General features: G+C 45.3%; 1 protein-coding gene across 1 annotated transcript; it reads left to right on the plus strand.

The window, feature by feature from the left end:
• Window positions 1-787: 787 nt before the first annotated feature.
• TIGAR (TP53 induced glycolysis regulatory phosphatase) lies at window positions 788-12,366 on the plus strand. The gene is made up of 6 exons (XM_054399998.1): window positions 788-820; window positions 3,205-3,242; window positions 4,814-4,935; window positions 6,850-6,927; window positions 11,417-11,527; window positions 11,944-12,366. Exons 1-6 carry the CDS (start codon window positions 789-791, stop codon window positions 12,364-12,366), a joined length of 804 nt encoding a protein of 267 aa, XP_054255973.1. The 5' UTR covers window position 788.
• Window positions 12,367-15,784: the final 3,418 nt, after the last annotated feature.

Raw genomic sequence — 15,784 nt, forward strand, 5'->3', positions numbered from 1 at the left:
GGCCACCTGAGCACACTGCTGGCTCATGTTCAGCCAGCTATCAGCCAGCACTCCCAGGTCCTTTTCTGGCGGGCAGATTTCCAGCCCCTCTGCCCCAAGCCTGTTAAGGTTGCAGGGTTAGGTTAAGGTGACCCAAGTGCAGGACCCAGCACAGTCCAAGGAATCATACAATCACCCGGGTTGGAAGAGACCTCCAAAGGCCATCCAGTCCAACCCCCCTGCAGTGAGCAGGGACATCCTCAACTAGATCAGGTTGCTCAGAGCCCAGTTGAGCCTGACCTTGAACATCTCCAGGGACAGGGCCCCAACCACCTCTTCTGGGCAACCTGTTCCAGTGTTCCACCACCCTCATGCTACAGAATTTGTTCCTAACATTCAATCTCAATCTGCTCTTCTCTCATTTCAAACCACTGCCCCTCGTCCTATGACTGCAGGCCTTCATAAACAGTCCCTTTGCAGCCTTCTCACGCTGCAGCGCGGAACATATTTAATGCGGAACAAGCCCAGGAAGGCAGGAAAGGCGCAGCGCCTTTTTCTCGCGTCCCGGCGCAGGAGCTGCCCCGGGGCGGTACGGTGGAGGAGGTGCGGTGGACACGCTGCCGGCCACAAACGCGCGGCCGGGGGCTCCCGCTTCGGGCTCGCCCCCGCCCCCCGCCGCTTCCTCCCGCCAGGGGCGGGGCGGTGACGCCACGGCCGGGCGCGGAGCGGCAGGGCGCCGCAGTGCGGGCCGGAGGTGCTGGCGGTTGGCGCGCTGGGGTTAGGCCTGCGCGCACCTGCGTGGCCGAGTCATGGTTCGCTTCGGCTTGACCGTCGTCCGGCAGTGAGTACCGCGGCTCACCCTCCCTGGCAGTGCTGGGCCTTGCCCTTGCCTCTGCCCTCCTCTCCTCTGCTGGCGGTGCTGGGACGGGTCATGACATCGGCGGAGTTCCGTTACCCGCCCTCCCGCCGTCCCTTCCCGCCCCGGGGCGGTCGGTTGAGTGTGCGCGGCTCCCTCAGGGCCCGCTCCCTCAGCGGAGCAGCCGGCGCGTCCCGGCTAGAAGCCCGGGCAGGCGGAGCGGGGGAGCGCCGGGCCAGCCCCTGAGGGAGGCGGGCTGGGTTAGGGGGACCAGTGACCATGGAGGAGAGGTGTCTGCTTACGGCCTCTGGCCTCCGTGTGGGGGCGTGGGTGACCTCATTCATGTTTATAAATACGTAAAGAGTGAGTGCCAAGAGGATGGAGCCAGGCTCTGCTCGGCGATGCCCAATGACAGCACAAGGGGCAGTGAGTGGAAGTTGAGGCATAGAAGTTCCATGGAAACAGAAGGAAGAATTATTTCCCTGTGAGGGTGAGAGAACACTGGAATAGGCTGCCCAGGGGGGCTGTGGAGTCTCCCTCTCTGGAGATATTCAAGAGCCGCCTGGATGAGTTCCTGTGTGATCTGCTCTAGGTGCTCCTGCTCTGGCAGGGGGTTGGGCTTGGGTGATCTCTGGAGGTCCCTTCCCGCCCTTAATACTCTGTGATGCTGCGTTCCTGGGTCTGGTTCACAGGAGCGTGAGGCGGTGCTGGGGTGCGTTAGTGAAGCGGCTCGTTCGTACCGGCCAGGCTTGGTAGCGTTGGAAGTGCAGCGTTATACCTAACGACAGTGAGCACTGTGACCCCTTAGGTGACTGCTCGTGAAACCTTTCTCCTGCCGGGAGCTTTTTGGTGGGGCAGAGAGCACGTGTAAGGAGTGGTAGTCAAACGTTTCTACCGTGGAATGTTAATGGGCGTTTGTGACTCAGTTAAAATTATGAAGGTGTTTGTTTTTTTTTTTTTAATGGAATTATTAAGGTTGTAATCAAACTCTTCAGATCCTTGAGTCCAGCTGTTAACCCAACACCAGCATGCTCACTAAACCATGTCCCAAAGTACCTGATCTACGCTTTTTTTTTTTTTTTTTTAAACACTTCCTGGGATGGTGACTCTACCAACTGCCCTGGATAGCCAGTTCCAGTGCTTGGAACCTGTGGCTTCTTCCAGTTCACAGTGGGTATATATAGTGTCTCCAGCAGATCTAGGAAGGTTCTTCTGCCTCTCTACTCTGCCCTGCTGAGACCACACCTGCAATACTGTGTCCAGTTTTGGGCTCCCCAGGTCAAGAGAGACAGAGACCTGATGGAGAGAGTCCAGTGGAGAGCCATGAGGATGAGTAGAGGACTTGAGCATCTGCCCTATGAAGAGAGACTGAGAGCCCTGGGGCTGTTTAGTCTGGAGAAGAGAAGACTGAGAGGGGATCTGATCAATGTGTGCCAATATCTGAGGGGTGGATGTCAAGTGGAGGGGGCTAGGCTCTTTTTGGTCGTGTGCAGTAGTAAGACAAGAATCAACAGGTTCATGTTTGTGCACAGAAGATTTCACCCCAACATGAGGAGAAACTTCTTTACAGTGAGGGTGATGGAACCCTGGAACAGGGTGCTCAGAGAGGTTGTGAAGTCCCCTTTTCTGGACACATTCCAAACTCATATGGATGCATTCCTGTGCAGACTACCCTAAGTGATCCTGCTTTGGCAGGGAAGTTGGACCAAATGATCTCTGGATGTCCCTTCCAACCTCTAATGTACTGTGATACTCTGGTATCAACAAAGCTGTGACCTTAACTAGGCTGAGGTAGGTCCAGCTCCCTGCAATTGAAAGGAGTTAACTGTTTAATTTTTGTGCAATATATTTTTTCCCCGTTAGTATAATGCATTTTAATATTTAATCAGTGCAATTGGAGCAATGAATTGTTTTTTTCCTGATTTTCCTTCTGTGAAGAGTTGCCCTCGATTTCGCCTAAAAACTTGGATCTGCTGACTTGGTCTTGTAGTTGCAGCCTAACTTTTACATCAGATAGAAAATGCCTAAGCCTGAAACAATTCATTGACCTAGAAATCTTGAAGTAGGACTGACAGACAGCTTCAGAAAGATCACAGGATGCTAGAGGTTCCCTCACACCTAAGACATTCTATGAAATAGTGATGTTGACTACTTGAAAATGTTCTGAGGTTTTTGTGGTGGGGTTTTTTGTTGTTTGCTAGTTTTGGGTTTTTTTTGTAAAGTCTTTTTTTAAAAGAGGCTCTGCTGTACTGTATTTCATTTTTCCTATTCAGACTCTTCTGTCTTCTGTTGATATCTAGTACAATAATGTTTTGAACCTTCATAATGTCATTGTGAGATAACTTACTTCTGTTTTTAATCTCTTGCAGTGGAGAAACAAGATACAACAAAGACAAGATACTGCAAGGTCAGTGTCAGTTTTTCTGATAACTTCTTAGAGATGGAAAGTTACTCTTCCCTGCAAAATGTCAAATCCTATAAATGAGCTGCTGGAATGTTAAATATTGCTTTGGAATAATATTGTAAACCTTAAGAGGCTTCATTTTTAAACAGATGTTAGCTTAATAGCCTTACAGAATCATGAAGATTGTAAGTCATTCTCCACACAGTATCAACAAATAGTGAAGCATTTCTGGTATCAAGAAGAATATCAGAATAGTTCCTTTTTCTGAACAGAAAGGAAAAAAAAAAATTACCTGTGGTGAAATACAGCAGTAGCAGCACCTGTCACTAAGGATGCCAGAATGTCTCCTTGGCACTCTGTTAAAATTCAGTGGTATGAAGCCTGGGGAAAGGGCTTCTGGGGCTCAAATGAGCAGTGAGCCCTGACCTGCAGCTTTGGTGAAGAACCAGCCAGGTCCATGTTTGTTGGTAAGGAGCCACGGCAGGATGAGCAAAGGTCAAGGTAAAGGAGGTTATTGCTTTAAGAAGGTAATCTGCCATTTGTGAAAGAAGCCTACAGCAAGGAAGAATTGAAAATAAATGCTTCAATTGTCAATCACAAAGATTGACAGTCTTTGGACAAAACATTTAAAAGCAGATTTCTCTTTAGTGACTGCTGACTGAGAACTGCAAACACTGAGCTGCTCAGATACCTGTTGTAGAATAAGCAAGGCTTGCCACTACAAGGAAGTTAGCAGGCCTGTACTATAAATAAATAAATAAATGGCCTACAAGATTCTTCCTACACCTCACGTGGTGTGAGGAAGAATCATGGTTCCAGATTTTCCTACCTCTGATATTGAAATTCACAGTTCTTGCAACATGGCTCTGTGCTTGTAATAAAATGAGTAAAGAATATTCCCCTACTTTATGTTCTGAAAAGTACTAAGGGTGTCTTTTAAATTCCTAGCCCTCTGTGTCAAATGACATGTAGTTGGTTCCTCTCCAGTGTAGAAAGTGAACACTGCCTGGTGTTTCAAGAACTGTAAGACCCTTACCAGCATGGTGGGTCTGAGGTCTCACAGAGCTGAATTACAGATGAGGTGCTCAGGAAGCATGTAAATGATTGTCTGTTTGCTTGGTGAAATTTGTTTTGGTGATTGGTCTGGATCTGCTGAGCGTTGCACACCTCCCTGCTTTGAATTCCTGCAAATGTAAAGTAGGTGGTACAAGCGTGAACATAACCAACAGGCTGCCCAACAGGAGAGTAGGTTTAGACTGGATCTGAGGAAGAAGTTCTTCAGTACAAGGGTGGTGGGGCTCTCAAATAGGTTGCCCAGGGAGGCTGTGGATGCCTCCTTCCTGGGGGTGTTCAAGGCCAGGCTGGATGAGGCCTTGAGCAGCTAAGTCTAGTTGAGAGGTGTCCTTGCCCAGGGTGGGGAGGTGGAGTAGATGATCTGTGAGGTCCCTTCCAACCTAAGCCATGCTGTGATTATGACCGAGCACATTTTTTTTTTTTATTGCTGCCATGTTTATTCAGCTGCTAAATTATCTAAAATTTGCATGTCCTAATGTTGATGGGCTTTTGTTTTGTAGGTCAAGGAGTGGATGAGCCACTCTCTGCAACTGGTTTCAGACAAGCAGATGCTGCTGGTTTATTTCTCAGTAATGTGAAGTTTACTCATGTCTTTTCAAGTGACCTCCTTCGAGCAAAGCAGGTAAGTGCCTCTTGAGGCAACTGAATGTAAATATTAGCTTCAGAGTTTGCCATTTATGTGCTGCTGAAGATGCAAAAATGATACAGTGACAAAGAGCCAAAACCTGTTTTTATGGACTTACAACTGCAGTTTTTGTTGTGCAGGGTTCAGGAAGGCCTCTGAATAAGAAAATGTCAGTGAGAAAAGCTCAGTTAGGAAGCAGTGAAGGCTGCTTTGCTTTGCAGGATGTCCTGCAGTGTTGTTCACATGGATTTGCTGTTGTCTGTCCATTGGTTCTTGGTAAAGGAGTAACCACAAGAGGTAACACAGGCAACCAGTGGCAGAACAAGAGGACACAGTCTCAAGCTGTGCCAGGGAAAGTTTAGGCTTGAGGTGAGGAGAAAGTTCTTCACAGAAGGAGTAATTGGCCAGTGGAGTGGGCTGTTATGACTTGTAGTATAACAGGTTGGTAAGTTTGGGGTTTTTTCTTTACATTTGTGACAGTCTTTTCCGTGAGAAGCATTTGCACTCTCATAATGTAAAAGACAGACCTGAATCTGTCCTTTGCATAAAGGAAATGTGTTTTGACATTTGTTTGACAAACTGTCCAGACTTGAGGAAGCTTTTCCAAAGATGTCTGCAGCTGCAGTTTCCGTTTGCTTAGGACTCCTTTTATTTTGGCAGCTGCAAGGGACAAGAAGTGTCCTTCACTATACTGTCATTTCATAGCTTAAGTATGAGAGGAATGTGCAAGTTCCCTTGCAAAAGAGGGGAGGGGAGAGAAAAAGGTGTTTTAAAGAAACTGTTAGTAATGAAGTTTAGTTTGCCTTGTAATGTCCCCTGTGTCAGCTATAGTCAGGGTGTGTACTGGTTACTGGAACCAGGAGTGCTGTGGAGTCTGTGGCTGACAGATGAATGTTCAAACCCGAGCAAGAGAGAACACAACAGGGATGTTGTGCCAACAGTTTTACTAGCTGGGTAGGAATTCTGAGAGCTACAGGAGAGACACAGTGAGCTGGTGTAGGAAATGCAGAGAGAGGATTTCCAGGGAGCTCTGTTTGAGGGAATAAGCCTGGAAAGGAGGATTAAAGACTGTCTCCAGCAATTAGCAGCATAGAAGAGAGCAGACAAACCTGCAATGTGAAAAATAGTTGGGCAGACTGGACTGTGGTGTAAGCAGAGCACAACTAACTCTGTGTGAGCACAGCATAGCTCTGTAAGCTTGTTAAAGCCTAACACCAAAGTCTGCAAGGGAGTATGAGGCCTACTGTGATATGCCTCATGCTGTTGGGACTAAAGCTTTGCAGCAGTAAAGGTGAGTTCAGGTCTGGGTCCTGAGGTTTGAAGGGGGAATTGCTCAGTTTGGAGAAGAGAAGGCCTTGAGGAGACCTTATTGTGGCCTTCCAGTATCTGAAGGGGGCCTACAAGAAGGCTGGGGAGGGACATTTTAGGGTGTCAGGGAGTGATAGGACTAGGAGGAATGGATCCAAGCTAGAGGCAGGGAGATCTAGATTAGATGTTAGGAAGAAGTTCTTCCCCATGAGGGTGGTAAGACACTGGAACAGGTTGCCCAGGGAGGTGGTGGAAGCCTCATCCCTGGAAGTTTTTAAGGCCAGGCTGGATGTGGCTCTGAGCAACCTGATGTAGTGTGAGGTGTCCCTGCCCATGGCAGGGAGCAAGATGATTCTTGAGGTGCCTTCCAACCCTGACAATTCTGTGATGCTGTGAACTTTCAAAAGATTTCATCTTTTCTGCCTTTTATGCCATATATCCAATTCTGACAGACACTACTCTCTGGAACACTTTGTATCATGTTAGTTTGGGTTGTTGGGTACTACAAATGTGATTTAACACTGGCTGTGGTGGTGTGAGGTGGTCTAGCTGTTCCATGAGAAAGCAGCTCATTGATGTGACTCTGTATGCACTTTTTTTCAGACTGCTGCCACAATTCTAGGAAAAAATAAGTTTTGTAAAGATTTGGAAATCAAGTATGATGCAAGACTTCGAGAGAGAGTAAGTGCCAAAAGAGCTAATTTTGATGTTGGATGCTGAGTAATTGCAAATGTAAGTTAACTGCTGGTGGATAGTTGGTTTGTTAAATGGTGAAATTAACAGTGAAGAGCACTGTTATGAGGTGGTTTTAATCACCCAGAACTCAATTCTTCACATCTCACAGAATCCCAGAAATGTTCAGATTGGAAAAGACCCTCAGGATTACCAAGTCCAACCCAGAACCCTACTCTACAAGGTTCACCCCTAAACCATATCCCCAAGCACCACATCCAAACCACCTTGAAATGCATCCAGGGGACTCAACCACCTCCCTGGGCAGCACATTCCAATGCCTGAACACTCTTGCTGTGGAAAAAATGTTCCTAATACCCAGTTGCAGCTTGAGGCTGTTCCCTCTTGTTCTATCACTAATTACCTGTGAGAAGAGACCAGCATCAACCTCTCCACAACCTCCTTTCGGGTAGTTGTAAAGAGCAATGAGGTCTCCCCTCAGCATCCTCTTTTCCAAACTAACCATCCCCAGCTCCTTCAGTCACTCTTCATCAGATTTATTCCCCAGGCCCTTCCTCAGCCTTCTTGCCCTCCTCTGCACTGGCTCCAGCACCTCCACATCTCTCTTGGATTGAGCTGCCCAAAACTGAACACAGCCGTGATCCTTTGATTTAAGTAACATGTAGAGGGAACTCCTTAAATGCAGTAGCCCTGTTTTCTAACTCCATATCCTCCCTCTGCCTACCTTCTCTAGTCTAATGGCACAACCCAGTGTTGGCTTTTTAGCTGTTAATACCTTTTGATTTGCACAGACTATTGCAAAGCTTTCTGCTGCCCATGGAACAGTCTGCTTCCCTGATTAGCCTCTCTATATAACAAGCACAGTTTACCCTCTGCCTGGTTTTAGGTATTTCTTGATCAGTAGAAGTTCAGATAACATGAAGAAGTTCTGCTAATATGAATCACCCTTCAGTGAGAATGTCAGGTTAATTTTAAGTAAGGAAATGCTACGAAACAAAGTGGGATGGCATAGTGCCAGCAGGCAAGAAAAAAGAAGCAGAACATTTCATATTTGGATCTTCATTTTCTGTCAGAAATTCCAGTTCTTCCTTTGCTACCAACAAGTTAAATGCCTTTCAGTGTTCTTTACTTGTGCTTTGCCAGCTGGCATTTTTGAAAATACTATGGCTCATGATACAGAATTTTAGAAAAAATTATCTTAAAGCTCTGTTAGATTTCTTCTCCTTCTTTCCTGGTGTTTCATGTGGATATATACACTGGCAGGACACAGGTTCTAAATCACTGCTTTACATAACTGGAATTAAGTTTGAATTGCATGAAAAGAAGTAAAATCCTTTAAAAGAATGTTTATTACAGGATCACAGGATGTTAGGGGTTGGAAGGGGCCTCCGGAGATCTTCAATTCCAACCCCCCTGCCAGAGCAGCAGGACCATAGAATCTAGCACAGGTTGCACAGGAACACATCCAGATGGGGCTGAAAATTCTCCAGAGAAGGAGACTGCACAACCTCTCTTGGGAGCATGTTCCAGTGCTCTGTGACCCTCACTGTAAAGATCATCTTCATCTTGAGATGGAACCTCCTGTGCTGTAGTTTATATCCATTGCCCCATGTCCTATCACAGGGTAAGTGGGCAGAGGCTCCTGACCCCCAGCCCTCAGATATTTATAGACATTGATTAGATCCCCTCTGTCTTCTCCAGACTAACCAGCCCCAGGGCTCTCAGCCTTTCCTCATCAGGCAGTGCTCCAGTCCCCTCATCATCCTTGTAGCCCTCTGTTGTACTCTCTCCAGTAGATCCTTGTCCCTCTTGAAGTGGGGAGCCCAGGATGCAATATTCCAGGTGGGGCCTCACCAGGGCAGAGTAGATGGGGAGGAGAACCTCCCTCAATCTGCTGGACACACTCCTCTGAATGCACCCCAGGATCCCATTGGCCTTGTTGACCACCAGGGCACATTGCTGTCCCATACAGAACTTGTCCACCACCACTCCCAGGTCCTTCTCCCCAGGGTTGCTCTCTGGCAGATGACCTCCTAACCTGTACTAGTTGTTGACCCTCTAAATTTTAAAGTTTTAGTCTGTTGTGAAGTGGGACTTTTAGTCTGTTGTGAAGTTTTAGTCTGTTGTGAAGTGGGACTCTTTTCCCAATGAACTGTGATAGAACAAGAGGGAATGGCCTCAAGCTGCACCAGGGGCAGTTCAGGCAGGACAGTAGGAAAAATGTTTTCACTGAAAGGGTTGTGAGGCATTGGAATAGGCTGCCCAGGGAGGTGGTTGAGTCACCATCCCTGGACGTGTTTAAAAGCTGTGTAGATGTGCCTGGGGATATGGTTTAGTGGTGGACTTGGTAGAGTAGGGTTAATGGGTTGAGTCTTTTCCAACCTAAATGATTCCTTGCCAGGAAAAAAAACCTCATAAGATTAGGATTTAATTTTCAGATGTTTCAGTTAGATCACTTAATTCTTCTCATCTTTCAGAGTGTTTTTAAGTTGTCAGTACTTTGCTAAAGCAAAAGGACTGAGAGAATGAAGTAAATGTATTTTAGTGCATCTAAATTCTGAAGACTGTAATAAATGAGTTGTGGCAACTTAATAACAACTTTCCAGTACCCAAAGGGGGCTTATAAGAAGGTTGCAGAGGGACTGTGTGCAAAGGCCTGTAGTGACAGGACGAGGGACAGTGGTTTGAAATTAGAGAAGAGTAGATTTAGATTGGATGTGAGGAACAAGTTTTTTACCATGAGGGTAGTGGAGCACAGGAAAAGGTTGCCCAGGGAGGTAGTCGAGGCCCCATCCTTGGAGGTACTCAAGATGAGGCTTGGTAGGGCTCTGGGCAACCTGATCTAGTGGAGAATGAACCTGCTGACTGCAGGGGAGGTTGGACTGGATGTCCTTTGGAGTTCCCTTCCAACCCAAACCATTCTGATTCTGTGATTCTAGTTGCATATCCACAGCAAGAGCAAGTCAGAAAAGCTTCAGTAGTGAGCATGAGTCTGTATCTTATTCATCAACATCAGGATTTCTGGAATGCATTTAACTGAATGTTTGACAGTGTGGCATTTGCTCTTTCATTAAATATTCACGATCAGTGCAGTGTTTTCACTCTCTGAATGTTCCATGAAAAGGTCAAAGCTTTCCCTTGAATGCATTTTCATCTGCTAGTGAGTGGCAGTGCAGTATTAATCATTGAGGGGAGAAGTGTTCATTTTACCACTGTGATCTTCAAGGTCAAAAACAGTGATGTACCTCCAGGTGTATTTGTCTTGTAAAATACATTACAGATGGTAAATATTTTATCATGATCCAACTCCATGTTTTCTAGTGATGCAGAACATCTGCCTGGTATATATGGCTTCTTACTACTGCCTCCTATGGGCCTGGTATTTGAGGGTCTCAGGAGTAAGGATGTCATTGAAAATAGTTAATGGCATGTTCTCTAAGTCCATTAGCATACACTTTTAAGGTCTTTTTTTGCCTTTGTTCTTTTCTGAAGACACTGTCCACAGCTGTAGTATAGATGCATAGATTTATAGAATGGTTTAGGTTGGAAGGGACCTTGAAGATCATCTAGTTCCAACCCCCTGCCATGGACAGGGACACCTTCCACTAGCCCAGGTTGCTCAAGCCCTCATCCAGCCTGGCCTTGACCACCTCCCCAGAGGTGCCCTCCCTTGGCAACCTGTTCCAATGTCTCACCACCCTCACTGTAAAGAATTCCTTCCTAATATCTACTCTAAATCTAGATACATATCCCAGAAAAAGCAGGAGGAGGCCTTTATTTTTAATAGGTAGAGCACTTGTGGGGTTTCAGCCCTCTTTTTTGGTTTTGTGTCAATATTCCTGATTTTAAAATGGGCTCCTCTCTGTTGTGGAGATTTCAGGGATCTGTAGAGTAATTATTTGTTTCTCTAATTACTTGGGTGACGAAACAGTGGAACAGGCTGCCCAGGGGTGTTGTGGAGTCTGCCTCTCTGGAAATACTCAAAACCCACCTGGATGTGTTCCTGTGTGATCTGCTCTAGGTGATCTTGCTCTAGCAGGGGGAATGGACTGGGTGATCTTTCCAGGTCCCTTCCAACCCCTAACATTCTGTGATTCTAATTGTGAAAAATAATTCCCTATAGTCTTTCTGCAAGTGAAAAGTATATGGAGCTTATCCTTGTTTGAACAGCTACATGCAGAGGTGCTTGCAGGGTAACCTCAGTTACAGAGATAGTTGAATTTTGTATGCTTAGAATGAATGTAGGAAAAAATCTCAAGGCAAAGGTAAAGCTGAAGGTAGATGAGATGCTGCTCCTTTTGTGTTTCTGTAGCAGATATAAAGATTCTTCCTCTTCCAGTCTGAAAGGGAGTTAAGTCTGCACATTATACTTGATAATCCAAGGAAACAAAGCTGTCAGGAGGTGTTCACATTGGAAGTGGTGCTGGAGACTTGCTACATCTTGTTAAGCCTGCTCTTTGTAACTTGTCTCTTACAGAAATATGGTGTTGCAGAAGGAAGGCCTTTGACTGATCTCAAGGCTATGGCAAAGGCTGCTGGAGAGCAATGTCCTTCCTTCACACCTTCTGGAGGGGAAACACTGGATGAAGTATTGTATTTTTTGTTTGTTTGTGCCCTACTTTCTAGGCCATTTTATCAGTGCAGCTGTGTTGTGTGCTTAGGAAGACCTTATTGAGAGCTCAACTCAAGCAAAGGGTGGTTATTTTCCAAGCTAAAAACCACTCCTTGACCAGTTTACAATGAATGGCTTCCAAGCAGGAACTAAAACACTGGGGTTTGAGATTGATTCCTCCTGAAGCTCTCATTTGCAGGAGAATGATGCCAATTGCTCCCAACCTTTGGCATTGGAGGGCAGAGTTCTTAAGTATTCCGTTAATTTCCCATTGATTTCTGAGACTTACCTATGATTAATGTGTCTGGTAACTGGAATAGTTACATTTCCAGTTTTGGAAGCTGAAGTCTCTTTCATTCTTCACACTTTGCTCTTCTGACCTCTCTCTTTAGGTAAGGGAACGTGCAAAGGATTTTTTTGACTTTCTGTGTCACCTGGTTGTTGAATTGGAACAGAAAGAGCAAGATGTGCATGTTGCAGCAAGCAGAAACTCAGAAGCAGCTGAAGGACAGTCAGTTTTCCCTTGGACAAACCACTGCAGTGAAACAGAACTTAGCCCTGATGGAGCTTCTCAAAGATTAGATGCCAATATATTAGTGGTGAGTCACGGAGCCTACATGAGGAACTGGATTGGTTATTTTGTTTCGGATCTCAACTGTACTTTACCAACAGATGTAGCAAAGACTCAGTTGTCTTCTGTCAGTCCCAATACAGGAGTTAGTCACTTCCTTGTAAAGCTTGAAAGTGGAAACTTGTTAAAACCTGAAATCAAGTGTGTTTGTCTTAATCAAGACTCTCACTTGGTGAATGTGTAGCTCCAAAAGCGTTTTGAAGAGTCCTTGTAGGAGCAAGTTGGTTTAGATCACTGTTATACTAAGCTAGGGAAAGGTATCTGTAGTAATTACTTGAGATTGACTGGAGTTACTTGACACTAAACTGCAAAACTGAAGGCATACAACTGCTTACCATCCTTGACAAAATTTGCATGGTCCTTGTGCCTAGTATCAGTTGGCACTAGAGAAATAACACAAACGTTTTTTGAAGGGAAGCATATTTCCAGTCATTTGCATATCTACTCCTGCAGTGTGTATTTCTACAAACTTCTTTTCAATAGCCCATAACTATTTTGGTTATCTCCAGATAAGAGTTGGGGAGGAGAGAGGAATGGTACCTCTAAGGTGAGGTAGACTGTATTCTTGTTTTTTTACCAAATGCTGTATTGTAATATTGAATATACAGTGTCTTAAAAGAAGCTTTTTGAATGCAATAGGAGCAGTGCCTAGCAGGAAAGGTTCGGTGCAGGGTCAGGGAACGTGTTCCTGACTCTGCTACTGAATAGCTGTGAGAATCTGGGCAGATCTCTTCCCATTTCTAAAATGGGGATGATGCTATACCTACCTCACAGGAGTGTTTTGTGAGAAGTTGTTAGTGTTGTTGAGCCCTCTCTGTTGAAGACAAAACCAAAATCCGATGCACATAGCTGAAATAAATCTGTCTTCTGAAAAGGAGCCTTATCAGTAGAGTGAGTTGTACCTGACTTGAAGCCTTTTGTCAGCTGCAGTTGTTCACTTGGTGAATGTTTGCCTAGAATTAGGCAAGTTTGATTGTTTGACTGTTTATAGCTGCTGGTAGTGCTGAGTTCTTTCCCCACTGGGGTGTTTGTGGTGTTACTCTGTAAGTTTATCTGTGTTATTTATAACATCCACGTATTTTTTTCTTCATTTGCATATTTTATGCCTGTTTTAATAAAGCCTCCTGGATAGAATTCCATTTTGTCTGGTTTGTGGGGTTTTTTGAGGTAAAATAATCTTTTTTAATATTACTTAACTCTGAAGCTTTGCTCAAGTCATGTAAGCTCCAGGCTTAGTGTTTTGTTTGTGTCTTTTATTTATATTTTTTTAAGTGTGTTGGAGGTGTTTGTTCTCTTTTTTTTCCCTTCTCCCCTAAAACCCTAGGCTCGTCTTTTACTGTGGAAAAAAGAGCACTTTTTAGGGCTGATGGATCAGTGTTATCATTACTCTTCTTTGGAAGAACCAGTGATGGTAAAATGTTAAGAATGTTCTTCAACAGCTTGCAACTGTACACAACTGTTCAAAGGTTTGATTTTTTGGTAATAAAAAAAAATTACACTGTTCTGTGTAGTTTAAACTAATTGGCTTCTTTGCCTTGAAGCAGAGACTGAATTTTGAGGAGGAAAAAGCAATGATTCTACCACAGAGAGGTGATTCTGCCACTTTCCTCTGGTAAGACCTCACCTAGAGTACTGCATCCAGCTCTGGTGCCCTCAGCACAGGAAGGACAAGGACCTGATGAATCAGGTCCAGAAGAGGGCCACAAAAATGATCAGGGTGCTAGAGCACCTCTGCTGTGAGGACAGGCTGAGGGAGCTGGGGGTGTTCAGCCTGGAGAGGAGGAGGCTCCAGGGAGACCTAAAAGCAGCCTTCCAGGACCTGAAGGGGGCATACAGGAAGGATGGAGAGAGACTGTTTACCATGAGGGTGGTGGAATACTGGAACAGATTGCTGAGGGAGGTGGATGAGGCCTGGAGATATTCAGGGACACTGCTCAAGGCCTCATCCAACCTGGCCTTCAGCACCTTTATACCTTATTGTGGCCTTCCAGTATCTGAAGGGGGCCTACAAGAAAGCTGGGGAGGGACATTTTAGGGTGTGAATAGTGACAGGACTGGGGGGAATGGATCCAAGCTAGAGGAGGGGAGATTCAGATTAGATATTAGGAAGAAGTTTTTCCCCATGTGGGTGGTGAGACACTGGAACAGGCTGCCCAGGGAGGTGGTAGAAGCTTCATCCCTGGAAGTTTTTAAGGGTGGGCTGGATGTGGCTCTGGACAACCTGATCTAGTGGAAAGTGTCCCTGCCCATGGCAGGGGGGGTGGAACTGGCTGATCCCTGAGGTCCCTTCCAACCCTGACAATGTTGTGATTCTGTGAAATTGTTCTGGATTTAGCACAGACTCTGTCCTGTTGACAGCACTTAAAGTAATCAGCTGGGGACAGGATACTGGCCTAGCTGAGCTTAGAGCTTTCCCTAATATAGTTCTGCTTTTTTATTTTACTTTTGTTGTATCAGCTGTAACTTTCTCTCTGCACTACAAAAAAAAGTAATCCAGAAGTTTTGGAAGCTTCTGAAGTTATGAAACTTTTTTTCTTTAGGTCTCTCTGTAGTACTGGTCTTTTCAAGTCTTTAAATTGACACTGAGATTAAATCTTTCTTGTAATAAAGTGACTGTTGGACATTGATACAGTAATCCCATACAGTTTATTGGGATCATGGGAAGGGAGAGCTGCAGTGACATAGATGGTTCTGTCAGGAATAGTAGCAGAACATGAATATTTGAGGGATTACTCAGTGGTGGGCAGTGAATGTTTTGTCCTTGTGAAATGCCAGGCTGTAATTAGCAGCAGGAGACAAGGCCTTAACTACAGGGTGGGTTTGCAGCAGGAGCTGCCAAGACCTAAGAGGCTGTGAAAGCAGATCAAACTGTTAGACATGTGACCAGGATCATAAGGATTTCAAGTGATAGGAAAAAGCTACCTTCCTTTTGAATACCTCTGTAGGAAAAGAGAGCTGAAGTAAATGTTAGAGATCTTAGCATGTCCACATAATGGCATGTGGTCAGATCTGAGAGAACCAATGCATGCTTTATCTTTTAAACTGAAAAAAAAACCAACAACCTTGGCAGGCTTTTTGGCAGCTGAACAATAGGGGAAGAAAAGGTAACTTGTGGAGATCAGCAGGATCAAGAGCAAACTCATCCCCCTCATTTCTAAGACAGTGTTTTCTTTTGCTGAAGAATCCAGTGACATTCTGCTCCCCCCCACCCCCCCCAAAAAATTGATGCCTCAAAAGGTAGGGGAGTTGTGACCTCCTTTGATAAATCATTGGTCATGATTTTTATTGTAATTAGTTGATTATTAATTATTTATTTTTTTTAATTAATATTGCATGCAGTTCTGGGCTCCCCAGTTGAAGAGGGACAGGGATCTGCTGGAGAGAGTCCAACAGAGGGCTACAAGGATGCTGAAGGGACTGGAGCACTGCCTGATGAGGAGAGGCTGAGAGCCCTGGGGCTGTTTGGAGAGGAGAAGACTGAGAGGGGATCTAATAAATGTCTATATATATCTTAGAGCTTCTGCTCACTTTTGCCCTGTGATGGGACAAGGGGCAAACTACAGCACAGGAAATTCCACCTCAAGATGAGGAAGAACTTCTTT

This window comes from Indicator indicator, chromosome 3 (genome assembly GCF_027791375.1).
Source record: "Indicator indicator isolate 239-I01 chromosome 3, UM_Iind_1.1, whole genome shotgun sequence".
In the NCBI taxonomy this organism is placed as follows: Eukaryota; Metazoa; Chordata; class Aves; order Piciformes; family Indicatoridae; genus Indicator; species Indicator indicator.

Bases quoted from the DNA above. Each gene is read 5' to 3' on its own strand.
- TIGAR (XM_054399998.1), top strand. From the start codon at position 789: ATGGTTCGCTTCGGCTTGACCGTCGTCCGGCA. The intron at 4,936-6,849 runs GTAAGTGCCTCT...ACTTTTTTTCAG, and splicing joins ACCTCCTTCGAGCAAAGCAG to ACTGCTGCCACAATTCTAGG. The intron at 6,928-11,416 runs GTAAGTGCCAAA...TGTCTCTTACAG, and splicing joins ATGCAAGACTTCGAGAGAGA to AAATATGGTGTTGCAGAAGG.